The sequence below is a fragment of the Carettochelys insculpta genome, chromosome 22 (assembly GCF_033958435.1).
Source record: "Carettochelys insculpta isolate YL-2023 chromosome 22, ASM3395843v1, whole genome shotgun sequence".
NCBI classification, from domain to species: Eukaryota; Metazoa; Chordata; order Testudines; family Carettochelyidae; genus Carettochelys; species Carettochelys insculpta.
Genome location: NC_134158.1, coordinates 17226485 through 17252990, shown reverse-complemented (window position 1 = coordinate 17252990; position 26506 = coordinate 17226485). Strand labels below are relative to the sequence as shown.

The 26506-nt window shown below is 48.9% G+C and overlaps 1 protein-coding gene across 2 annotated transcripts in view; it reads left to right on the top strand.

Moving 5' to 3' along the window:
* Positions 1-26237, top strand: part of CLPTM1 (CLPTM1 regulator of GABA type A receptor forward trafficking) — a 46536-nt gene extending 20299 nt beyond the window's left edge. The window contains exons 6-14 of one of the 2 annotated variants that reach the window (XM_075017784.1): positions 2452-2537; positions 8245-8365; positions 10937-11181; positions 14212-14305; positions 15082-15272; positions 18311-18406; positions 19595-19730; positions 24282-24449; positions 25516-26237. In XM_075017784.1, the coding sequence (XP_074873885.1) occupies positions 2452-2537; positions 8245-8365; positions 10937-11181; positions 14212-14305; positions 15082-15272; positions 18311-18406; positions 19595-19730; positions 24282-24449; positions 25516-25805 (1427 nt within the window). In that variant the 3' untranslated portion in view covers positions 25806-26237. The remainder of the gene's footprint in view (positions 1-2451; positions 2538-8244; positions 8366-10936; positions 11182-14211; positions 14306-15081; positions 15273-18310; positions 18407-19594; positions 19731-24281; positions 24450-25515) is intronic. The other variant, XM_075017785.1, reaches the window with a different exon arrangement.
* The last annotated feature ends 269 nt before the right edge of the window (positions 26238-26506 follow it).

Genomic DNA, 26506 nt, shown 5'->3' with positions numbered 1-26506 from the left:
TGGCTGGGGTGGCACTGAGCAGTCTTTCTCAGGTGCATGGCTGGCGTATTGCTCATGTGCTCAGGGTGGAAGTGCTTGCCATACGTGGGGTTGGGAAGGAATTTTCCTCCTAAGCTAGAGTGGCAGAGACCTTGGGGTTTTTCACCTTCCTCTGCAGCTTCTGGATGCACGTCCCTTGTCAAGATTATCTGGGTGTAGCATTTCCCTGCCATGGGGGGAGGGGGGTGGGGCCTGTGGACACTAGTGCCTCTTAGTCCCTTCTGTTCTCTGCTTGTGGCACAATAACAATCCAACCTCTGGTGGTCTATAACGTTTAGGCCTAATTTTGGTGGTTGAGTTTAGCATGTGGGTACTGTTGGTAGCCAGGAGGCTAGATGAGGTGGTGCATTCTGGCCATAAACTACTGGATATACAGCCGATATCCCGGATTTGCAGGGCTCTACTCCTCTATCCATTGTTGGAAGGATACCAGGGTAGAAAACATGTAGATGAGGTGCTGGTCCATTCTGGCCATGACTCTCTGGTTATGTTAATAGAGTACTACCAAATTTACTGTCCAGTTTGATTAAGTTCATAGTCATAGGATTTTAAAAATCACATTTCATCATTTATCTATTTAAACCTGAAATCTCTCCCTGTTGTAATTGTAGGGCCCCTGACCCATAAGAGTTGCGAGGAGCTCACAGGGTCATTGTTGGGGTATTGCAGTACTGTTGTCTTTTATAAATTAAAATGGGAATTAATCTAATGGTGTTTTATGTTTAGATCATTGGCCCCTTTTGGCTTTAAACTCTGAGGCAATTTGAATAAATGCCATTAGGAAAAGAGCATTTTTATAAAAATTGAAGAGAGGGGCATCAACAGCTCTATGGGGTTGTCCTCTGGGAGTGGTAAGAGAAACAGTTTTGACAAGTCGTAGAGAAGTTGGGGTGATCCTAGATGGTTACAGAAAAGAAACAGTATGAATCAGAGAAGTGGGTGGGAGCATGTGGTGCATAGGATGGGAACGTGACTACCTTTTGTTGTGTAATTCGATGCTAGGTAGGATGTTGTGCGAACATAAGCGGTGAGGTTTAGCAAAATGGCCACAGGATGGCTTTTGCAGAGACCCTCTGTGAATTGTGACAATGATCTCAGTGATTAAATGTGGGTGCAGACTGCCAAGCGAAGGGGCAGATTTCCCAGCTGGCTGCTTTTCTGGAAAGTGTGCTGTAGTCCAACAAGTCATTGGGCTTCAGGCCGTGTAACTGCATGAAGGACTGTAGAAGACAGGAAGTCAGACTACCTGCCTGTCCTTTCTGGCCTTGGCTTCTGTAGAGCTGTAAACGTGGAGTTCTCTGCCCTTTCTCATAGTGCCGATACCAGTCCTGAAGTCAGGTGCCAGTAGCAACTCTACAGAGCTGCTCATCTGTTTCCCAAGCATGGGATCTAACTGGGCAGTTCAAAGGAGAAGATCCTGCACCCCATTATAACTTGGTCTCCATCTGTTGCCCAGTCACAAACTTCCTTGCCCGCTTCTGTGGAGTCTCTTGCTGGGATTAAATTAGTAAGGAGCTGAAGAGTAATTGGGTCCCTGAGCAAGGGAAGAAGGTGTGGGTGCAAGAGTAGCCTCAATGGGTACGGTTTGCTGGGAGTTTTTGGGTTTGCACACATCCAGGATCATTGTCCCTGAGAACAATCGACCTGTCATCTTGCAGAAGCATCAGTTCGTGACACTTCCTGAAGACACTTTTGTTTAAACTGGTAAAACTGTCCCTGTTTGTAACACCCCTCGTCTGGCTTCCTTTCCCAGAGTCACAGCTGCAGTGGCAGGAAAATTACGAAACATGTAGCAAGCGTCAATTAACCAGCAAAAGGGGCTAATCCTTTGCTCTGGACTGTTCCCCAAAGAGTTAGAGGCCTTGAATCTAGAGCCCTGGGCAGTTACAAAATTGATATTCACATCCGCAATAATGATCCATGGATATCCTCATTCTCATTTGTGGCTGCCTGTGGATATAAAATGGATATCCACAGATTTGCAGGTTGTTAATACAAAATTTGTCTGTGCAAAAATGAATCATGAGTATCCATCCATGTGAATACCACTGGATATAAAGCCAATATCCTGGATTTGCAGGGCTCTACTCCTCTGTCCATTCCTGGAAGGATACCGGGGGAGAAAACACATAGATTTAGATTTATATAAATATTAAAAAAGCCTATTCAAGGCTCACAGTAACTGAATGTAAGAAAGGTAAGCCTGTTCAGGTATCTGATGGGGACAAAATAGCTCCTTAATAGTAATGGTTACTTTCAATTTGCCTCGTCAGTGGTCTGGGTTATGTCCTGACTCATGAGGAGCTATCTGAAGCACATGTGTTTGGACAGCTGTCTCCTGTAGAGAACATTACTGATAAGTGGAAGAACTCAGCATTGCTCAGCTCTGCCTGTCCCTCTCCTTCCTTTTAGTGATAAATAAATATAAACGTCGACGGTTCCAGAAAACCAAGAATCTTCTGACAGGGGAGACAGAAGCCGATCCAGAAATGATAAAGGTAACAAACTGCTCTCTTCATTCAGCGAGGCCCTGGGTTTTCTCTCGCCTCTGATTCCACACCCAGGCACATCTTCCTGGGAGAACAGGAGCAGGGACTTTGTGCTCTAGGCTTTGCTAGCATGGCTCTTGCTTCCCTTGCTGTGGGCACTTCCACTTCAAGAGGATAAGATGGATGGTGAGGATCTCTGCTGGGGTGAAGGTTTTGAAGAGATTACACTGACTTGCGGCATCTGACAGGGAAGGACACGGTAAAGACATTTCAGGGTACATCAGAACTCCCTAACACAGCGGTCAGAAACCTTTCTGAGGTGGAGTGCTGAAATTTGACCTTTTGACCTCTGTAGGGTCCGAGTGCTGGTGATACTTTTTAAAATCACTATAATAATTCTATTTACAACAGCTTCATTAATAAATATACATGAAGATGCAGAGCTTTATCATTTAGGTGGTGGTTGGTAGAATTAGCTGGTCTTTTGTTAATCCAGGCGGCATGGCTTTGAGCAAGCTCCTGGATGCATGGGGGAGGAGGGATGGGGCGGAGCTTCCACCCCACATGCTGTTGAAAATCAGTTCACATGCCAGAGGTTGTTGGGCCCCTGCCCTAGCAGGATCTGAACATCTGAAGAATTTACCATATTTTAGGTGCCATTCTGTCGTGTGTGTCGTCGTCTCCCCCTGCACCCCCTGAATTAACTGCTTTGCTACAAGTTGGATGGACTTAAATCAAAACCAGTTAATGAGCAATTTTAATTATGCTTTAAATCAGAAAGCTGGAGATCTTGGTTCAAGTTATCTATTTGAGGATACATCTACGCTACCTGAGAGATTGACCCAGTAAGGGTCAATCTTCCAGGGTTTGATTTCACTTAAGCTGTGTCTACACGTGCATGCTACTTCGAAGTAGCGGCACTAACTTCGAAATAGCGCCCGTCGTGGCTACACGCGTCGGGCGCTATTTCGAAGTTAACTTCGACGTTAGGCGGCGAGACGTCGAAGTCGCTAACCTCATGAGGGGATCGGAATAGCGCCCTACTTCGACGTTCAACGTCGAAGTAGGGACCATGTAGATGATCCGCATCCTGCAACATCGAAATTGTGGGGTCCTCCATGGCAGCCATCAGCTGAGGGGTTGAGAGACACTGTCTCTCCAGCCCGTGCGGGGCTCTATGGTCACCGTGTGCAGCAGCCCTTAGCCCAGGGCTTCTGGCTGCTGCTGCTGCAGCGGGGGATTCATGCTGCATGCACAGGGTCTGCAACTCGTTGTCGGCTCTGTGTATCTTGTGCTGTTTAGTGCAAGTGTGTCTGGGAGGGGCCCTTTAAGGGAGCGGCTGGCTGTTGAGTCCGCCCTGTGACCCTGTCTGCAGCTGTGCCTGGCACCCTTATTTCGATGTGTGCTACTGTGGCGTGTAGACGTTCCCTTGCTGTGCCTATTTCGATGTGGTGCTGCGCAACGTCGGTGTTGAACATCGACGTTGCCAGCCCTGGAGGACGTGTAGACGTTATTCATCGAAATAGCCTATTTCGATGTCGCCACATCGAAATAGGCTACTTCGATGTAGGCTTCACGTGTAGACGTAGCCTTAGTGGGGTTCATGGAAATTGAACTATTGGGGTCAGCAGTCGAGCCCTGTACCCCTTATTCTCGTGAGGAGTAAAGGAGGTGGACTGGTGAGTTTCTCCTGTGGACCTCCTTGAGTGAGGCCGACCGGGTTAGTCGTAGTTACCGTAACTGGAATTCCATATCTATGATCACTTTAGCATAGACCTCCCCTTACTCTTGTTTTTTCACTTGTACTTTAGTGTTTTTTTGAAAAAAGATCTTATTTGTCGAGAACCATTAATGCATGTTGACTTGCAAATATAGCCCATATGCTAAGCTTGTTGTAGTTGCTAAACAGAAGAAAACACTGTATACAAAGATGTAAGCACTGAATAGCTTCATATACATTTGTTTGGATTCTTAACTCTTAACACTTTTCGTTCTGTTAGGCAGCAAATATAACAAACGCTACGTTATTTAGTTACTTTTTACTCGTGTGTTGAGCACTGTTATGGGAATTCAATTAAAAATGCCAAAACCAGCATTTTAAACTAGTTGTTTTTTACTTTTTAATAAAACGAACTTAAATGTGTTGGATGCATAAAGGACAATACATTTATCAAAACATGTTTTGCTTTTAAAACTGATTTAGTTCAACAAAAGTAGTATCAGCGGTATGCTAGTATTACTGTTATAGCAATTCTTTTGTTAGTGACTTGAACTTTTTGTTCCTCGTCACCACCTTTTCAAGATCTTAGAACTAGCAGATCTCATCCCTTCACCCTCATTTTTATTCATACGTGGGGGGAGAGTTCTCCTACTTTTCCAACTTCTAATTTTTCTTAAATTTGAATGAGCTAGTTATTGACATTGAACTATCTGAATAAATTGACACAAACTAAAATATTTGCTGTGCACCTGCACAGGGAGCTATTTCTGTCAAAAGCTGGTTTAGCACTTTAACAAACTGGTTTGGGTGCTCGGGCAGGGACTTTCCATATTAGTAGCTTGACTCTCAAATTTCAACAGCGAGCACACTATTCAATATTTTATTTAATATAAATTATTTGACTAGATTATAATAAATTATGACAGCCTACATGAAGGTCCAAATGTCAAATTTAATTTAAAATATTTTTATTTTTAAAAGAAAAACATTAGGACATTAGACATTTTATTTTTGTGAGGGTGTGTGGGTTTTTTTGGGTTTTTTTTGGGTTTCTTTTTTAAAAACAACAAATCCTGTCACTATTCCTTTGTTTGCTATGAGTTAATGCTTTTCTTGACCAGTGGGAAGTAGAACTTGGAGGTATTTGCTGCTGAGTCTAAAACGTTCCCTGGATCTTTGTTGGTTTGTCCTCCTTGAGCGCTAATTTCTGTGGAGTTCTGCACACCCAAGGCTCTACTTTGCTTCTTCTTTTTAATGAACCATTACCTTGGTCTCCTTCTGTATTGATACTTGTGTTTGGAGAGGAGGTTAATACAAAGTTTTCCTTCACTGCTTTAGCAAACAATTGCATAGGGGAGGAGGGTAGGTGAGGGTCTGACTTCCCTGGTTCTGTTCCAGCCACTTTTTCCTGGTCTCATGCATGTGCTGCTGTTGTATCACTTCCCCTTCTGCCTCTTCTGTGGAACTCCCCTCTTCGCTACAGCTCTGTAGTCCTGTGGCAGAGGAGAAGGGCCCCAGGCAGAGGTCTGTTAAAGGATTAACTTGGAAGGGGCGCCCAGTTAAACCCCTCTGGTGCAAAGGGATCCAAAGCTGAGTAAAATAGAGAAGGAAAAACTAGCTACAGGAGGTTTCCTCCTGCCCTTGGTTTCCGAAAGGCAGACGTGGTGCTCTCACGCCCAGAGGCATGTGTTTTGCTACTCTGGATATTCTGTGACCCCAGGACAGCCCAGTGCTATTTACTAGTGAGCACTGGACTGGATCACAGTTGATGCTGATTTACAGCCTCATGTGGCATTAGAGACTACCCAACGGGGTGTGGTCTGGTCTATTTCATACTTGTCTGCTTGTCTGCGGCTGGCAGGTGCTGATCATTTCAGGGACACCACCCACAGCTCTGGGTGTCCATAAATTTGACAGCTAGAAGCTGAAACTTGGATGGGTTGCTCAATAAATTGCCCTGTTTTGGTCACTTCCTCTTTTGCATCAGTGCCGGTTGCTGTCAGAAGACAGGTTAGTTGGGTTAGAGATGGACCGTTGGTCTGCCCCAGCATGGTGGTGGTTGTTAATCATTGGCCGTGTCTACACTAGCCCAAAACTTTGAAATGGCCATGCAAATGGCCATTTCGAAGTTTACTAATGGAGCGCTGAAATACATATTCAGCGCCTCATTAGCATGCGGGCAGCGAGGCGCTTGGAAATTGATGCGGCTCGTCCAGACGGGGCTCCTTTTCGAAAGGACCCCGGCTACTTCGAAGTCTCCTTATTCCCCTCTGCTCATAGGAATAAGGAGACTTTGAAGTAGCCGGGGTCCTTTCAAAAAGGAGCCCCATCTGGACAAGCCGCGCGGCAACGAGCCGTGTCAATTTTGAAGTGCCACAGCCGCCCGCATGCTAATGAGGCGCTGAATATGTATTTCAGCACTTCATTAGTAAACTTCGAAATGGCCATTTGCATGGCCGTTTCGAAGTTTTGGGCTAGTGTAGACATGGCCATTAGGTGCCTCCTGGCTGGAAAAGAACAAAGGTGGCAAAAACAAAACACACAAAAGCCCCTGCGTCAGGAGAACTTGTGAACAAAGTGGTTGATTGGCTGAAGTAAATAAGGGATGAAGCGTACAAAGTTAGTTCCCAGGCATATGCGCTGACTTATTTAAAAGTTTTCAGACTGAGCTTGAACTGGTCTATCGAAATGGCACCTTTGGAAGCGTTAATAACTAGTGTTACAAAGACCCTTGCTGCCTAAAAGCTAGCAGAACAAATCAAGCTCTTACAGGATTTTAAATGATGTAAAATCTTCTGATTTTTTTTTTTTTTATGTGAAAGATTGATGAATTTACTTTTTCCCTTCCCCATCTGTGTGATTTGGACAGTTTATCTCCTCTAATCTGTATCGGAAGAGTCTCTGTGTTACTCTGTATCTGCAAAAACAACAAGACCTGTGGCACCATACAAACTAACATTCATTTGGGCAGAAGCTTTCATGGGCAGAGAGCCACTTTGTCACATGCAGACACAAAAGCTTATGCCCAAATAAACCTGAGAGTCTGAGGTCCCACAGAATTCCTCTCATATAGTAGCTCTCAACCTTTTCAAGACAGCGACCCATTTTGCTGAATCAGTAAGACTTTGGGACCCAAAGCAATTCAAAACCAGGTGTGGAGACAGGACAGGACAAGATGAGACGGGGGGAGGTTCTCCCCAGGAAACTTTTCATAAATCTTGATTCTCTGCCCCCACCTCCAGGTTTAAATCTTTGACAGCCCCAACCCCTCCCTGCCTCCAGATTTAAACCCCTCTCGGCCCCAAACTGCCCCTCTGGCCTCCAGGCTTCAACCCCTTGCATCCCCAAACTGCTCCCACACCTTTCTCACATGAGCGCTTCTGCTGCTCCGTTGCTCCTTCGCTAGACCACTGTCACCTCCCTTATGCAGCTCCCCCAAGCCCTCTGATTCCCTTCCCCCACCTCCAGTGCACCTGCTGAGCTGAAAGGGGACTCGACTTAATTGGTTTAAGGGCGGGATGCCTCCTGTTGGCTGCTAAACCATTTTTATTGAGTTCCATTTCGGCAAGGCAGGGACTGGGAGCTTGAGGAGTGAGCAGGTGAGAGCTGCAAATGGCTCCTTAAAGAGCCATATGTGGCTCAGGGCTGCTGCCCAGCTGGCAACCATTAGAAAATCTAATGGCGACCCATGTTTGGGTCCTGATGTATAGGTTAGGAATCCCTGCTCTAATCTATCTGCCTGTGTTTGTCCTTGATCTGGATGAATCTGTCTTTTTCCCTTTACATCCCTATCAGGTGGTCTCTCTAGCTGCATTGGGGAAGTCCAGTGCCTTTATCTGTGTGGTCTTTCCCCAGAGCCAAATCCAGAATGATCTGTAGCTCCCAAATCTGATGTGCTGCATCACTGCCTGTGCCTGTTGTGCCCTTTTGCTATGTCTAGAGTGTTACAATGTCCCCACATCCCTTACTGAATGCAACTTTCTGTTCCTACTGCAGAGAGCAGAGGACTTTGGCCCAGTGGAGGTGATCTCACACTGGCACCCTAATCTCACCATCAACATTGTGGATGATCATACTCCCTGGGTTAAGGGTAGTGTGCCACCGCCTCTGGACCAATGTAAGTACCTTGAATATACCAGCATTTCCTGTTCTCTGAGGGCTGCTCCGCACTACAGCGGTGGGGAGATAGATCTAAGTTATGCAACTTCAGCTACATAAATAAAATGGCTGAAGTCGTTGTGCTTATATCGTCTGACCGTGGTGTCTTCACGGGTTCCCTTTGCATTTTTCATTCAGGTAGGGTACCAGCATTGACGCTGGAGCTATTGGTGGTCAATTTATTGAGTCTACACAAGACTCAGTGAATCAAACCTGCAGGATCGATTGCTGCCCATCAGTCCAACTGGTAGCGTAGACTTCCCCTGAAATGCCATTTCGGGCTGTGTACTTGTGCTCTAAGAACAGCCGATCTGTCTGATTGGTCTTCCTATCTCCTCCCATCAGAGTTCTCTGCAGTTTTTCCCCCTCTGTTATTTGCCCAGTTCGGGGGACTTCCTGGAACCTAGCACAGGATGAACCCTTCTAATCCAGAACTCTCTTGTTTGGCAACATCTGTAATCCACCATGATTCTAGTTAGCCAGATGACTATTTATCATGGGTGTGGCCAAATTTCCCTTGGTCCCATAAAGTTTGTTTACAGCCACCAGTCCTGGCTCTCAGTGTTCTGTGCTGTTATTTAGCTGTAATTTACCCCAGAATGGCTCAGTAAGCAGCAGAAGTGCTGGTAATGTGCTAGACATTATTGACCTTCCATGGTCCATCAAATTCTCTCATTCAGAACCAGACAGGTCCCAAAGGGGCTGGGTGAGAGAGGTTCAACCAGTAACTGCTTGCAAATGGAATTGGTTTTGTCTGTTCCAGACTAGCTTATTTTCTTCAGCATACATGTGGATGAGGCAGTTGGGATTTTCGAAGTGGAATATTGTAGGCCTTGCCTCTGGTTCAGTAGTATAAGTTCCTCCCACACTGGCAGTAATTCATTTGCTACCCTCTATTCACTGCCTTGTGAGTGGACTTGGAAGGACTGCATTTTCAGCAGTAACTGTCGGTAAATACCGGTTTCACTGAACACCTACATGCACACCGACAAAAAACTATTTCCGCCAATGATGACTGATGGTAGATAGGTAGACAAAGTAAGAAAAATGCTGCTGGAAAACTTGAGTTCAACCTTAATGTGCATAGCGTGTGTTACAATCCTGGCTAGAGCAGGGCACCTTTTTAGGGACCTTTAAATTGTCTCAGTCTGTCACTCAATAATTATTGCCAGATGCCTCCCTCTGTAGTGTCCTACAATGGTGAAAAATTAAATGGGTAGAAATTGGATAAATGCTCAAAGAAATAAGCATCAGCGTCTGTCAGAATAATTTTTAAAATGCCAATTGAATTCTTCCAAATCTATTCACAGATAGTCAGTGCAGGGTTGAAGAAGCAAGTCATCCCTGAGGGGCTGCCGTGTTGGTCTGTAGCTTCACAAATAACAAGGTGTCTTGTGGCACCTTGGAGGCTCACAAATCTATTAGCTCATGAGCTTTCATGGGTTAAACCCCCTTCCTCAGATGAATGGAGGGGAAGAATAGAATCCAGGGTTTAATTTCATGCCCAGGGTGTCAGGGGATGAGGAGGGAAAAAAGAGGCAGGCATCCCTTGCCCCTCCCAAAAATAATCACCCTTGTAATTGGGCCCCTGGGTGATCTGTCCCAGTGGTGACCTGGGACTGAATGGATCATGTAACTTTTATTCTCATCAGGTGGCCCCCTAAGGAAGGCCTCTGATACTTTGTCAGTGAAGGACACATGGCAAACTTTCTCTCCTGCTGTCCATATGCCACCTGTTCTGTGGCTGCATGAACATCTGTCTCCAGTGGTTATACCAGCACTAGCCCTCGGCCTGCAATTCAAATCACAAACGCTCTTGAGAAGAAAATAGCCAGCACCATAAACTCCCCGAAAGCCTGTTGAGAGACTGCAATTCTGCAAATGGGCTGGTTTCCGGAGAGTATTAATTGGGAGCTGTCAGACTGCTTTCAATGCCCAAGTTTGAACCAGGGCAGTGATGTGCACGCAGATGGAATGGGTTTGAGCTCTGTGCAAGGCAGGGCTGTACCTAGTTGAGCCGTGAGAAACTTCTATACACTCTCCATCCCCCTGTGGAAAAGCAAGCCCCATCCTATGCACTCTCGTGGGCGCTCAGTGCTCAGAGTACCCTGCATGCCTCAAGACCTGGCCTCTTTCTTCTGAGGGAAGGCCGGGAGGCTCAGGCCCCATGTACAGAAGCAATTTCTGCTCTGGAGTTCCCTGCTGGTGCTAATCTAAAATGGTCTCTGTCCATGCAGGATGAGGTGCGTGTCCATCAGGGTTCCCTCTAATTTTTTCTGTCCCTGGGCAGAATAAATTTTATGAGCATCAAGGCATGGGTGGATGTGCACCACCAATAGAAGCCCATGCTGCCGGCTGTGGCTGCTCTGGTAACCAGCTGTGTAGCACCCAGTTCTCTCCTGGGTGGCCATCCTAGCGCTCAGCTTACAGGGAATGCTGGTGTGCATCATTGTGTGAGTACAGGTGGGTGTCTATGTGCTCCCGGTGTGCGCTCTCAGGCCTGTCTCTGTGCTCTCCCCCATCGCTACAGATGTGAAGTTTGATGCGGTCAGTGGTGACTACTACCCCATCCTCTACTTCAACGATTACTGGAACCTGCAGAAGGACTACTTCCCCATCAACGAGACCGTGGAACGCCTGCCTTTCCGCCTCTCCTTCTGCCCGCTCTCGCTGTGGCGCTGGCAGCTCTACGCCGCGCAGAGCAGCAAGTCCCCGTGGAACTTCCTGGGCGAGGACTTGTACGAGCAGTCAGATGAGGAGCAGGACTCCGTAAAGGTCAGGCCACCTTGGTGACTCTCCCCTGCGGAGGGTTCTCTCCAGCTTTGCTCTCAGTGGGTCCCTCGTCCATTTTCCGGTGCTGTGTCCTGGGCTTGCGTCTCTCCACCTGTTCTGACCGCAATCTCATCCACGTGCACCGCTTCACCTGCTGTCCCTATGGGGACAACAGCCAAATGTACCTCTCCGCTCCTGGCCTGTTCCTCTTCCGTCGCAGCCCATCTTGGCCTGACTTTCCAACAGCTCCTCATGTCATGCACTCGCCTTAATTGGAACACAGCCAGACATGAGCTGCTGGAGTCCTAGTTTCAAAAGACCAAGTGACTTAGGAGCCGAAACACCAAAGGGCAAAGTTTCTTCTGAAAATGCATTTAAGCCCTTAAGTCATTCATGCACTAAGTGGTCTCTCCACTTTCTGATTCCTCTTTTTTGGCCCAGATATCACCACCATCTGGGAGCCCTTTCGTTTTTCTGTCCAATCGCAGCAGAATCTGGATCATGCTGGTGGGTTCTCTAGGGATCTGGGAAATCCAGTACTACCCAGTGCTCCCTGTAATCCGTGCACTTCTGCAACCCTGCTCAGCAGAAATTCCAGCGCTGCCCAGCTGGTTAACAGAATGCCCCAGCTGGGTTTTGTGTTTCTGTTGGTGATGTGCATTCTCCTATGCCTCAGTGCACATTAAAAAGTGATTCTGCACATGGATGGCAAAGATGAGGAGAAAATCAGTCCTACCCTTCTGACCCTACTACTTTCCCAAATCCACTTGGCTTCCTGCTTTTCTCCGGCCTCCTCTGCCCCAACACCCACCTTTCTTCCTCTGGCACAGAAAGTTGGCCCCTCTGTGGCTTCAGGAAGTGCTCCACGTACGCCCAGACCCAGTGTTGACCTGGCCTCAGCAAGGGCGGTGAGAGAGGTTTCTATGAACATTTCTTCCCTGGAGAGGGCAGCTTGGAGTGATCCTGTTCTCAGGCAGCACTTCCAGTGTGGCAGGGTGAACCCAGACTGAGACATAGGCAATTTGCTACAATCGAACGTGACCCCTCCTGTGACTGGGTACAGCAGGACAGGTCCCCGGGTAGTTGTTGCTGAGGAGTAAGAAGCTGGTGTAGTCGATGCCATTCTGCTCTGAAGAAATTGTGACCACCACAACAGGATTTACTCCTGGATCTTGTCTCCCTCGCTCAAGACAAGCCAGGACTCCACCCAGCTGTTAGGTCTTGGCAGTAGCATGCAAGCCTTTCTTTGCTCTGTCCCAACTGGATGACTTTAAAAACTGGAGTGGTACAATGGGTGATAAGAGTTGACAGCGGAAGGTCAGACACTTACAGACTACTAATAAGAAGCTGTGTTGCAAGCCAGGGGTTCATCACTTAAAAGCGATAGAGGTGGAGAGGGGTCTGGGTGCATGGTCAAGCCACCAGTGTGATGTGGCTGTGGGGAAAAAAAGGCCAATGCGATCCTAGGATAATAGGTGAGGAATTTCCAGTAGATCCAGAGAAGCATTAGTGCCATTGTACAAGGCACTGGTTAGACCTCCCTTGGAATGTTGTGGACAGTTCTGGTCATCCAGAGAATCATAGAACATCAGAACTGGAAGGGACCTTGAGAAGTCATCAAGTCCAGTCTCCTGCCCTCACAGCAGGACTGGGCACGGTTTAGATCATGCCTGATAGATGTCTGTCTAACCTGTTCTTACATGTCTCCAGTGATGGAGATTCCATAACTGCCCTAGGCAATTTATTTTAATGCTTAACCACACTGACAGTTATGAAGCTTTTCCCTAATGTCCAACCTAAACCTCACTTGCTGCAGTTTAAGCCCATTGCTTCTTGCCCTGTCCTCTGAGGCCAAGGAGAACATTTTTTCTCCCTCTTCCTTGGAACACTCTTTTAGGTACTTGAAACTCTCTATGTCCCCTCTCAGTCTTCTCTTTCCTAAACTAAACAAGCCCAGTTCTTTCAGTCTTGCCTCATAGTTCATGTTCTTCTTGTCGCTCTTCTCTGGACTTTCTCCAGTTTCTCCACATCTTTCTTGAAAGATGCTCACGAAAGATGAATTGAGACTACAATGGGCGCGGAGACATGTCACCAGGCTGCTCAGGGGAATGCAGGACCCGTCTTGTGAGAGGAGACTAGAAGAGCTTGGTTTGGTAGACTAGTAAAAGAAGGGCTGATAGGCGTAAGACGACGTCCCTGCTGTATTTACAGGGAGCAAAGGCCAGGGAGGGTGATGAGCCATTGGTACAAGAATAAGTAGACATAAGATGGCTAAGAACAAATTCAGGCGGGTTATCAGAAGAAGGGTTATAAGCCTCAGAATGGTGAGGTCTGGTAATAGCTTAGGATGAACAGCCAATCAGACTACTCCCTTCTGGCTTTAAACTCTGGCCCTGACTGCCACTGCAACCTATCCCCATCTCAGTCAGCAGCTGCCTGGGACATTCCCCTTAATGTGGGGTTCATCTCCCAAACGCCATCACTGGGAAACCAGGAAAAACACAGGTGAAAGAGGATGGGAAATGCCCCCTTTGCCTTTCCTCTGTGAGCCTGACACCAGGGTCTGGGCTGGCTGCAGGACCTCAGGACCCTAACAAAGCCCACCACCTTCCCTCTGCCCAGCAGGAGTTCAAACCTGCTGCTCATCCAGATGGGGCAGGAAATAATGATTTGATTGCACCACCCATTGCAGTTTCCTTCTCAGCTGTCACAGTCTCAGGGCTTATCCTTGTTCTGTGTCAGCTGCTGGAGTGAGAGCCAGGCGCAAGGAGGTCATGTTTGGTCTCTGGGAGAGAGCATGTACTTATCCACAGTACCCCACATGCATAAATGTAACTTCCTGTTTCCCGTGACTCTGAAATCTGGTGGCATGTCTGCTCTTCCCCATTTGCGCCTCCTAAAGCCTCTCTGGGTTGGGTCATTTCTCCCACACATCCTGGCATCTGTTTGTCCACGTGAAACCTGATGATGTCTCTGGATTGCACTAGCTGAAAGGATGGGATAGGCCCTTCATGTCTTTGATTTCTTTTGCAGGTTGCTCTGTTGGAGACCAACCCCTATCTGCTGGCTTTGACCATTGTAGTTTCCATAGTTCACAGCATATTTGAGTTTCTCGCCTTCAAAAATGGTAAGTTCTGCAGTGCAGTGGAGGGCTCTTATTTCTCTTGGGGGTGGTGCAATTATACCCTAGGTGTACATTGGCCTTTCCAGTGTTATCTGATGCCCCAGTTGGGATGGCAATAGAAATATACGAAGAAGAATGTCTGGGGGAGAGATGAGCATGGGTGTGACTAAATGGGAAGTGCAGTTTTTGTTGCCTGGGCTGTGGGCTGCATTGCTGAGGCACACAAGACTGACTCAGCTGATCTGTCCCTCTGCTACCTGCCCTAATTCTTGGCCTTTTGCACCTGTCTGTTCCCCCATGATGGAGTAGCGCTCGCTCCATTCTGCCAACCCCCAGTTTCACAAGACACTCTGCAGCTGTTGTGCGTGAGGCTGGCATACTTGAAGTGCTGCCCATACAGGGTCTAGGGGCAGCAAGCTGCATGCCTGTGACGTGGCTGGGAGTTCAGACTGTATAAAGGCCCTGTGACCACACTCCCACCAGCCCCAGGAGAGGGCAAAGTCAGGGTGCTGCCAACAACGGCTGAGTTTCTAGCCAGGTTCTTCTGAACCACCTTAGTGGTTCACAGAGCTGGCCCAACCGTTTTCTTCTTCGTACAGCTGGGAAATAGAACACAACTCACTCCTGCTCCTGGAAGTGAAATGCATTTGCAAGTAGATCTGTGCTCTGCTCTTATCATAAAGTAGAGGAGAAAGCTGGACGCTTGGGCTCTAGTTGCTCCTGAAAGATCCCCTGTGCTTAGGACATTTTCCCTCCATGCTCTTCTCTCTGGCTCCTAGATATCCAGTTCTGGAACAGCAGGCAGTCTCTGGAGGGGCTCTCTGTCCGCTCTGTGTTCTTCGGGGTATTTCAGTCGCTCGTGGTCCTCCTTTACATCCTGGACAACGAAACCAACTTTGTGGTTCAAGTCAGTGTCTTCATCGGGCTCCTCATCGACCTCTGGAAGATCACAAAAGTCATGGATGTCAAGGTAAGTCCACGGCTCATGCCACGTGTAGGGTAGACAATTCTCCACCCTGCCAGGGCAAGCAGGAGGCTAATGCCTGTGAAGATCCATCTCTGTTTGCTCCACACGTACTCTGGATTGCTATTTCTCCGCGGGCCATCAAATTTGCTTCCTCTGTAGCCCTATGGGAAGTGATGCAGAGAAGTGAACGCCACCGCCTGGTTTGGTGGTGGAGAAGGTCAGCTGTTGCTAATCTGCTCTGGGAGTGTGCAAGAGCCTCCGGGTGCTGTTGAGAGGACTCTGCTCCCTGAGGAGTCTTTCTGGGTCCCCGTAGGCACCGTGTATCCAAGGATCACACCTGAAGGATTGCATGGATAGAGGTCACCCCAGCGCTGCAGTGGGACTTGGGTGCCTCAGGTTCCATTCTGCCCTGTACTCACTGTGTGACCTTGGGGCTGTGTTCTCTCCTGGTGATTTATGCATTACAATGCGCCTGCACCCTGGGGAGAGTGGGGGATCTATCTGGAATGCCGGTGTGTTGGTTACAAACTGCTGGTGAGTTGCAGACATGACGTAAATACAGTTATGCAAAACAGCAGACGTGCCTTCAACTCCAGTTTAGTCTGGGAGGAAGAAAACTGCATCTCGTGGGCTGGCTAGTGATAGAAAGTCTGGACTCGTCCCATGTCTGGTTGGTAGGGAGTGTTGCACCTCCTCTTGCTCACTCCATGTCCTCCAATCTGCTGCTAAGATAGTGTTGTTGGAAACGGGTCAAGTATCGTTCCAAAGCCCTTTCACCCACAAAGTGGTGTGCCAAACGTGACCAAACACGAGCAGTTACGGAGTTGTCTAGTCAAGAAAATGGTTAAAAATGAGTGTCTTTCAGTTATACTTGAACACAGGAGTACATTCCTTCCACAGAAAGGACACTGCTCTTTGGTGATCTCAGGGAAGTTAGTCTGGGCATCTAGCACCGAAAACATTTATTTGTCAAAGCTGTTTTATCTTGGGCGGCGGCATCTCTGTGTGGGTGTCACTGGTGGGCACGCAGGCGTAGAGTGGGAAGCATCGGGTCTGTGCATGCCTGTATTTGATTACTGGAGGGATTGATTTAGGAGTTCAGGGAATATCACGCACAATATCCTCGAGACGCAGCCATGCCTGATACGGGGACAGAAGTAGCTTTGGATACATTAGCTCAGTGCTCGGCAACCTTTATCACCTTGTGGCACACTTCAGCACTCGTTATGATTTCACGGCACACCCAATCCCCCACCCTTCCTCCAGAACCGGGCAGCCCCACGTCCCCTCTTTAACCCAACCCCCTACTCCTCCCACCAGAGCCAGGCACACGCACACCCCTGCTATAACTCCATACTGGTGATTCACCAGAGCCACTGCTGCTGCCATTCTGGAGCCACTGCCACCATAGGCTGGCACTTCTCCCTGCCACTAAGGCAATTTGGTCTTTGCAAAGGTAGTACATGGTGGTGGACTAGGCAGGTGCTACCGAGCTGCTGTGTATTTGTTGGAAACCTGACTTTCATTCCAGCCGTCGTATGTGAAGCTTGCAATAAAATGGCAGCTCCATTTCTTGTCCTGTGTGCGGTGTTGAAGTCATTGCGACCACCCATGCACCATTTAAAACAGTAGCACAGGCTGGTGGCATTTCTTCAGTTTTGACATCCACTACAGATTGCTGAAACTCCCACGTACTGTGTGCCTGCTCGTCCAGAATCAGTTAGCAGCTGCAAAGATTCTTTGAAATTACTGTTGACGTCAGTAATTCTCTTCCAGTTTTCATGGTGCAGTTCCTTTCTGAAGCTTTCAAGCATGTGCCCTGTAATTCACTGCTGTGGATAGGATTACTACAAATTACATCCCTATAGATGATCTTCAGTACAGACTTTCTACCAAGCATTTTTTCCTCTTCGGTCCTTTTCAAAGCCCGTAATTCTCAATATGACTTTCCTAGCCAACAGCCTCTGCAAGGCAGTCTGAGCTCCAGCATACTGTTTGCAGGAGTAAAATCATAATCTGGTTTTGTCATTTTTACCTATCTTGTTCTGAACATGAGCTGGTAACTCAAGACTATCAGTTGAATACTACAGTTTAGCTTTGGGGGTTGCAGGGTTGATATCTCTGTCTGAAGTATACTTTTAAAAAGGTTTATGTTTAAATATTTTTCAAATTTATGTCTGCATAATTGCCCCTAGTTTGTTTGTGTTTGGTACTGTTGCATTGGGTCGTAGGGGTGGGGGCTTTCAGGTGACCCCCAGTTTGACCCATTTCTGACAAAGCTGTGTTATCAACATTTCCACCCAAAAAGACCCAGAGCTGGCAGTTTAGAGGAACGTGGGGACAGGGAGCAAGTCCCCTCCACCACAACTGAAATCCTGCTTCTGTCACTGTTGATGAATTGAGTTTCCCTTATCTCTCTCATTAGTTTTGCCCAGACACTTACCCATGCTTCCAGAGTAATTCCTGTCCCCCTGGAGCTGAGCCAGTGCCCCCCAGGGTGGCCCTTCCTCTGCGCACTGGTGATAATCTGGATCAAAATCTAAATTCAGATCTCTTCCTGTGAATTCAAATCAAGAGTGAGGAGTGGGATAATTTGGGTGGGGGACTGTCTCCAGTAAGTGTAAACTATTTAAAACTGCCATCAATTCAGCAGCAATTGTGAACCTTGCTGCAGGCGCCCTTCGACTAGCAGGGCGCCTATGCTTTTTTTGGTACTGAGTTGAAGGCAGCGATGGGGGAAAACCCTCTTGGAGTTGGTCTGGCAGAGAAGCCCTGCCGAAGTCTCTGGGAGGGGAAGTTTTGAGAGGTAGCAATCGTGCCTTTGCAAAGCCAGTCAAGGACACACAGGCATATTCTGTGCTGCCAGCTGATGGTACATGAAGCCTTGTGGCGGAGGGAGCTGCTGTGTGAACAATAAACAGTAGATCTGGGTGGTCCTGTGGAGTCTCGCCTCCCAGCTAAGTTGCCTTTGCATCCTCTCCCTCCCCCTACTTTAACATGTCCTGCCACTGCCCGTAACCTCTGCTCTTGTTGACAAACAGTTGGATCGAGACAACAAAGTCGCTGGGATTTTTCCACGTTTAACCTTCAAAGACAAATCGACATATATAGAGTCGTCTACCAAAGTCTACGATGATGTAAGTCCAACGCCTGGCAGAGGGTTTCCTTCAGCATGTGGTAGAATCCCACTGGGAGGTGGGGGCCCAGGGTAATGTGTTAGATTCCTACCCCATTGCATGTGAGACCCCCTCCACCTGGGAAAAGGGGACCCCAGGAATAGCTTGCATTGGGATCCTGCTCCCAGAAAAGGAGCTCTGGAGAACGTTTTCCTGGCCATGCCTCTTACTTGTCCTTTCCACTTCTTCCTTGGGAAGTCGTTAATCTCCCAGCAGGACACACTCTCCCCTTGATAAACTGGGCTGTGCTGGTGTCTGCAGGAGAGCTGACTCCACAGCACCTTGTAGGTGGCTTGTTTGCCCTGAGTTCTCTCCTCCCTGATGGAGGGGTATGTGGGTCTTCACACGTCCCATTTGCTATTCCCCTTGATGCTCTTAAGTGATATGTCCTCGTATGCTTGCCAGCAGCTGTAGTAGCCCCACCCCTGAACTAAGGGGCCCAGCCCCCGACTAGGCCCTGCCGCCCCAAGTTGCACCCCTACCATGTAGCAGTCTTTTTCCTTCCGGCATGGCTGCAGGGGTGGGGCATAGATGCGGAGTCCTCAAACCACCTGCATGCTATGGCACAGCCCCACCCTCGCCCACCTGGGAATCTCAGTAAAACGTCACGGTCGCACATTGCTAATGGGTGTCCGCAGCGCTGCTGTGGGCCGCTCCGCTGGAGCTCTGTGGCTTCCAGCCTCCTTGCATCAGTGACCCCTTTCGAGCAGCTGGCTTCTGAGTGAGACCCTCTCGTCTCCATATCTTAAAAACTGGCTGGCGATTTAATTGCTTGGGGGATCAGGACTGTCTGTGGTTACCTTGTCACCTCCTGTTTGAGAACCCCGGTAGCTCTACCAGCCCTAGAGCCCCTCCTGCCTCTGGGAGGTAGAGCCCCAGGGAACAGCAGGTGTCTGTGACGGCAGAAAGGAAAGAGGCTGAAATGACCCTGCTTCTGGCCCTGCTGGGATGCGCTAGCGAGCGAGGGAGATCTCGTGACCCAGGCACATCTGACACCTAACAAGAGCTGCCCCTTCTCTCCCCACAAAGCCAGCAGGGCAGCAGGCCTGCAAAGAGATGGTTTGTGACCCCCTGCGTCCTCAGAGCCCACTGAGCGGAATTCTGTGCAGCTCCCAGCTGACCAGTTACCTTTGAATGTTGCCTCCCCAGATGGCATTCCGGTACCTCTCATGGATTCTCTTCCCCTTGCTTGGCTGCTATGCAGTGTACAGCTTGTTGTACATGGAGCACAAAGGCTGGTACTCGTGGGTCCTGAGCATGCTCTATGGCTTCCTTCTGACATTTGGTGAGTAGCATCCCCAAGGCAGCGTTCTGGGGGCTGCGGGAGCTTGCTGGAGTCACTGGGCCCTATCCTGAGCCTTCCCAGTCTCTCAGACTCCGCTTCGGGGTCTGCCCACACTCGGAGGTGGGCGGGGTTAGGGCCATGCATGTTGGAGGCTGGTCGCATGTGTCGGGGCGCTATGAGGATGAGCTTCCAGCAGGGAGCAGAGAAATTGAGTTGCTCTTACTAGCAGGGTTCTCACTAATTTTTTCCATCAGGAGTAGAATAAATTTTCTTTTGGGCACAGAGAAGTGTGGAGAGGTGCACCACCAAGAGAAACACACGCTGCCTGCTGAGGGCGCTCTGCCAATCAGCTGGGTGGTACCTGACTCTCTCCTGCACCATTACCCAAGCGCTCAGCTTACAGGGAACCGTGGTTTTGCACAAGAAGCCCCTTAAGGAGCGCTCCGGCTCCTGATATTGCAGGCAAAGTGATGGATTCAAGTCTGCTTTTTGGGAATCATTCAGAAATCGGTAGAGAATAAGACAGAACGTATACTGCCCCCATATAAATCCATGGTATGCTCCCATCCTCAGTACTGTGTGCAGACGTGGTTGCCTCAGCTCAAAAAGGATACCCTGGAATTGGAAAAGGGTCAGAAAAGGGCAGCACAAATGGTTAGGGGTATGGAATGGCTTCTGAAGGAGGAGAAGTCAATCACACCTGGACTTCTCAGCTTGGAAGAGATACAACCAAGGGGGCAGGAATCGACAGAGGTCTGTAAAATCATGACTGGTGTGGAGAAAGTAAACAAGTTTTGTTTACTCATCGTACCACAAGGACTAGGGGGTCACCAAATGAAATTAATAAATAACAAATTCAAACAAAAGGAAATAGTGCTTCACACAATGCACAGTCTCAACCTGGGGAACTCCTTGCCAGAGGATGTTATGAAGGCCAAGACTATAAAAGGGCTCAGAAAGAGCTAGATAAATTCTTGGGGAGCAGGTTCATCAATGGCTGTCAGGCAGGATGGGCACGGCTGGTGTCCCTAGGCTCTGTTTTGCAGAAACTGGCAATGGATGACAGGGGAGGGCTCACCTGATGATTGCCTGGTCTGTTTATTCGCTCTGGGCACCTGGCATTAGCCACGGTCAGAAGACTGGATACTGGGCTCAATGGGTTTTTGGTCTGACCCAGTGTGGCTGTTCATACATTGGTCAGTTGGTCTGTCTGTTTCTCATATGCACATTCATGCTCTTGTCTCGCAATCCAGAGCAGATGGCTGCAGTCTCCTTGTTTCTTCATTGCTGTCTTCTATGCCTGCACTTCCACCACGAGCGCCTGTATGAACAGGTGCCTCCGGTCTCCTTCCGGCTTCCCCGTAGAGATGGGTTTTGACACTCTTGAGTTTGGCTGCCACAGTTAGGTTGCACCATCCCTCAGTAACTCATCTAGCTGTTCCTGGTCACCTCCCTGCTCTTACAGAAGCTACTGTAGCAACTTGAGACTCTTCAGCTTCTGTTTCAGAGACCTTCTGTATCCTGCGCTTTGGCAGCACCTGCAGGTGAATTGCTGGGCAGCTTCCTTGTCTCTGTATGTCAGTGTCCCCCCAAAGAGCCATGCCAGTTTGAATTCAGGAGGAGCATCTTTCATTTAAGTGAAGGGATGGAATCCAAGCAGGCTGTGATCGTAAAACTATTCCCAAGCTTTCAGCCTCTCCTCCTCACGTAGGCTTAGTTCGCAGCAGAGCTCTGTTGCCTAGGAGCATGTGGGGGAATGCTCATGTCTCTATTCCAGCAAAACCCCTGGTGCCGACACACACACTGACACATGAGTGCTTTTGGTGGCTTTGCTAAAAAGAACTAGTGGAGTAGGGTGCGTCCAATGCGGTGCTCTGCTCGTGCAGCTATCCCAACCTCGTGTTTGCAGTGCCCACAAGCTGCCGGGGTCTTGGAGAACCTCTGTGTGGTCTCCTGCCCCGGCCCATTATTTCCCTCAATGGGGTAACTCCTCAGCATTCCCCAGGATACCTGTTATCCCCCATGCAACACAATTTTGTACAGTAACAGAGAAAGCCGGGCTAGTCTATATACTGTCAGAACAAAAAAGCAGTCCAGTAGCACTTTAAAGACTCACAAAATAATGTATTAGGTGATGAGCTCTCGTGGGACAGACCCACCTCTTCAGATCAACAGCCGAACCAGAACGGACTCAATATGTACTTTGTACAGTGTTCCAGGTTCTAAATGCCTCAAGATTGCACCATTGCTCAGCACTTCTGCCTTTCCGGGGTGGGTTAGGGTGTATTAAGGATGCCACCCAACCTGGCCATGTGGGGTCTTAGGTCTTGTCCATATGGCCAGCTGGTGCGGAGTCCACAGTGCTCCGGCTTACCATGCACTAGTCCCCTGTGTGGTCACTGCTGTAGTGCAGTGGAAGTGCCAGGGCGCAGCTTATCATGCTGCGCTCCAAAGCAGCTGTAGCAGTGACCACATGATGAGTTGTAGTGTGGAGAGCTGGTGTGCTGGAGATGCCCATCCTGGCTTGCCATGTAGATAAGTCCTCAGTCTTTCCTTTCTGCGTGTGATTGTGTCTGGGGGAGGAGGGAATGGGAGAGGAACGTTAAATTCCCTGTTGGTTTTCCCGCATCCTTTTAGTGTTCCTTGACAGCACGCGGGTGGTTCCTGTTGGGCGGCATTCCCTGAATGTTTGGAAGAACCTGCTCCAGCCACTCGAGCTGTCTTCCTCTGCCAGGGGCTTGAGGAGTTCACTTTCTCCTCCGGAGCAGAGCATTCACACTTAGGCCATGTCTGTGTTCACCACCAGGCCTTGCACATTTGCTGTTGTGCTGCACCCGGGAGCCTGCTCCATTTGGAGCTGCTGCTTGTGTTAGAGGGAACCCCTTGATCCCTGTTCGTTACTGATCCCAACCTGTTGGCTTTTGTTTTAAAGCACTTCCTGGCTAAGTGGCAGCCTGCTTCTCACCTCTCATTGTCCTGTCTTCACCTCACGCCCTTAATCTCACCAATGCTGGCTCAGGGACCTTCTTTGCAGCTTCTGCTGTTTTGAGCAGGTACCTTGTGCTTCACAGATTTTTAAGGCCACAAGGAATTACTCTGCCTGTCCAGTCTGATCACCTGCCCAGCACAGGCTAGAGAACAGTGTTCCCTGCAAGCTGAGTGCTTGGGTGACTCCCCGGGAGAGATTCATGTTCCACCCAGCTGATTAGAAGAGCGCCCACAGTCAGCAGCGTGTGTTTCTATTGGTGGTGCACATGCCTTGGTGCATGTAGCAAAATTTATTCTGTCCAGGATGGAAAAAACGAGGGAACATTGCCAGAAATACTGCCCAGCAGTTTGCAGTTGGACTAGTTCACCATAGCTGGATTCAAGTCATGTGTCGGGCCCTGACAAATTCATGGTCCGTTCCTGGCTGTAGGATTTTCAAAATTGTAAATTTCATGATTTCATCTGTTTAAGGATGAAACATCACAGTCTTGTAACTGCAGGGCTCTCGACCCAAACAGTTGTTGTTGGGCAGTTGCAAGCTTTTGTGGGGGCAGGGCACTGCTACCCTTATTGCTTTCCTGCTGGTGCTGCTGCCTCTAGAGCAGAGTAGCTGGAGAATAACAGCTGCTGTCTGAAGGCAGAGTCACTGCCAGTAGCAGTACAGAGGAGGGGTGGCATGGTGTGGTATTGCCACCCTTGCTTCTGCACTGCTATGGGTATGGCACTGCCTCCAGAGCTGAGCAGAAGCCAGCAGCTGCTGCTCTCCAGTCCCCCAGCTCTGAAGGCAGCTCAGACGTAAGAGTGGCCCTATCGATCTCCCCCACTAAAATAACCTTCTGACCTTTTGAAATTCCTTGCTGGGTCAGGTGTCACAGAGGGAGCCGAGTTAGTCTGTATCTTCGAAAGCAACGAGAAGTCCCGTGGCACTAACAGAAGTTTTGGAGCATAAGCTTCCGTGGGCAAAGACCCTCAAAATGCATCTGACGAAGTGGGTTTTTGCCCACGGAAGCTTATGCTCCAAAACTTCTGTTAGTTTATAAGGTGCCACAGGACTTCTTGTTGCTATTGGGTCAAGACACCCCTCCCCCCACTTGAGAAGTGCCGGTCTCCCCATGAAATCTGTGTAGCATAAGATAGTCATACATTTCATGGAGGGAGACCAGATTTCTCTGCATGATATGTTTTTTACATGGGTGTGAATGTCAATAGGTCCCTAGACATGAGGAATCCGCCTCATCCTTCAGGCACTTCTTTGTTGGCCGATTGCCTTCACTGCTAAAATTATGATTCTGCCATTTCAGAGAGCTCAGAAGGTCTCTCTCCTCCTCTGCCTCAACAGTTTAATTTTGGGTCGTCGAGCACGTTTTGCTCTGCAGCACTTGGGGCCTGCTTTACGGCAGAGCTGCTGTGCAGAGGTTTGCCCTCCTATCTGCCAGGGTATAACACTGCAGCCTGGGCCATCTGCTCTGTTGGCATCCAGCTTATCCCAGAGGCACAGTGTACATTCCTGGGCTGGTATTAGCCTTGTTGCCCTCCGCCTGACTTCTCCCTCTTTCTCCCCAGGTTTCATTACGATGACGCCGCAGCTGTTCATAAACTACAAACTGAAGTCAGTAGCCCACCTGCCCTGGAGGATGCTCACCTACAAAGCACTCAACACCTTCATTGACGACCTCTTTGCCTTTGTCATCAAAATGCCCGTGCTGTACAGGATAGGCTGCCTCCGAGACGGTAAGGGGCACAGCATAGGCCTGCCGTTACCTGTAAGGAGAGCGGTGCCTTTCTACAGATGTGTCCTCCTAGCATGGGGCATACTGTGCTCCTAGGAAAGGTGGGTGTGGCACCTCTGTGCAGCTCCCCAGCCTCTGTGGGGATGTCCCAGGCTTAGCTGGGTTCCTGCCAGTATCTGAGCCAGGAATCCCACATTTCTGTGCTCAGGACCCCACATCTTCTGGCTTATTCCAGCTGCACGGCCCTTCTCCTGCTGAGCCTTCAGTTATGCAGCTCTGAGTTCCGTATGCAGCGTGAGCGGGGCCCTGCCAAATTCGTGGCCTTTAAAAAATGTGTCATGGACCACAAAACCTGGTCTCTCACCATGAAATCTGGTCTTTTGTGTACTTGTACCCTGTATTATACTGATTTCATGAGTGGGGAGCAGTGTTTCACAATTTAGAGGGCTCTGACCAAAAAAAGTTGTGGAGCTATTTGGTGGGGTAGGTGCCTGGAGGGTGGTGGCTTCTGACCCAGGGTTCAGCTCTGAAGGTAGCAGAGAACAAGTAAAGGTTGGCAATACCAGACCATGCTCCCAACCAGCGGCTGCCTCCCTCTAGGTGCCCGACTCTAAAAGCAGCACCCGTGCCAGCAGCAGCACAGAAATAAGGGTGGCAGTACCGCAACCTCCCAAGAATGATCCTGTGACCCCTGCCCCCAATTCCTTTTGGGTCTGGACCCCCAACATTTACAACACTGTGAAATTTCAGATTTAAATAGCAGAAATCATGAAATAAACTATTTTAAAAATCCTGTGACACTATAATTGACCAAAAATGGACCTTGAATTTGGTAGGTCCCGTAAGCAAGGGAAACTTTCCTTCTGCTGTGAGCCCCAGGGCCTCAGCATCTCCCTGGTGGGCTGCAGCTGAGCCAGGCTGTCACTTGTGCTCCGGGGAGAGGATCCTCAGGCCAGGCAGCTCACGAGGCGCTTACAGACCTGGGGAACTGAGAACTGAGCAGTTCAGATATGTGCATCCAGCGTGGCATTTGCCTGCTGTTCATTATCTCTGCCCTCTTCCCACAGATGTCGTCTTCTTCATCTACCTCTATCAGCGCTGGATCTACCGGGTGGATCTGACGCGTGTCAATGAGTTTGGGATAAGTGGGGAGGACCAAGTCTCTCGGGTAACGCAAGGTACCACTCCAGCAGACTGTGCCCCTGCCGTGCTACCCGATGGGGCAGCAACACGCACCCAGGGGGTGATAAAGGAGGGCCTGGCCGACGGCCCCCCTGCACCAGTAACAGAGGACGTGGCTGATGGCTCCCCTGGGGCCCAGGTGGAGAAAACAGCAGAGGACAAGAAAAAGGACTAACCTGCTCCAACTTTGATTTTTAAAAAAAACTTTCCTCTCTCCCCCTTGGATATGGGACAGGAAGCGAAGAGGGAAAGCTGCTGTGGTCCTCGGGCTCCAAAGCTTTTTATTTTCTATTCCAGTAACTTTGGGATGGGGAAGGATTGAGAATTTGATGCCGCTCGTGTGATGTGCTGTATCCATGGGAGAGAAACCCCCACCCCCGGTATCTCTGTATTTAAAGTCCAACTCATCCAGTAATCATTGTGAGCTCCGTTCCACTGTGCAGGTGTTTAGGACATTGTTAAGGAGTTTCTCAGAGTTGTGTCTCTGTTCCATAAAGAGAGATGATTATCTGAACAAGTCCCATTAATCATCATTGCACTCTACTATGGACTCTGGATTGAATAAATTCGTATGGGTGTTAAGTTAAACCTTGCCCTCTTCTCTTTCATCTCTTCACACTCCTGCCCTGGCTGCAGTTCCTCTGGGAAGGTAGGGGGATTGCCGGACCGCATCTGACCTGAGCCCAGGCACTGCTATCAGCTGCTTCAGAGAAAGGTGTGAGAATCCCACAATAGCAGAGGTGGAATAATCTCCCCTTCTCATTCGGTCTCATCCTGGTCTCTCAATGCTGAAGCCAAGGTCTAATTTCTGCTCCCCACATACATGTGGAGTTGTTTTTTGCTAATTTCCGTATGTACCCAGTCTCCTTGAATCTT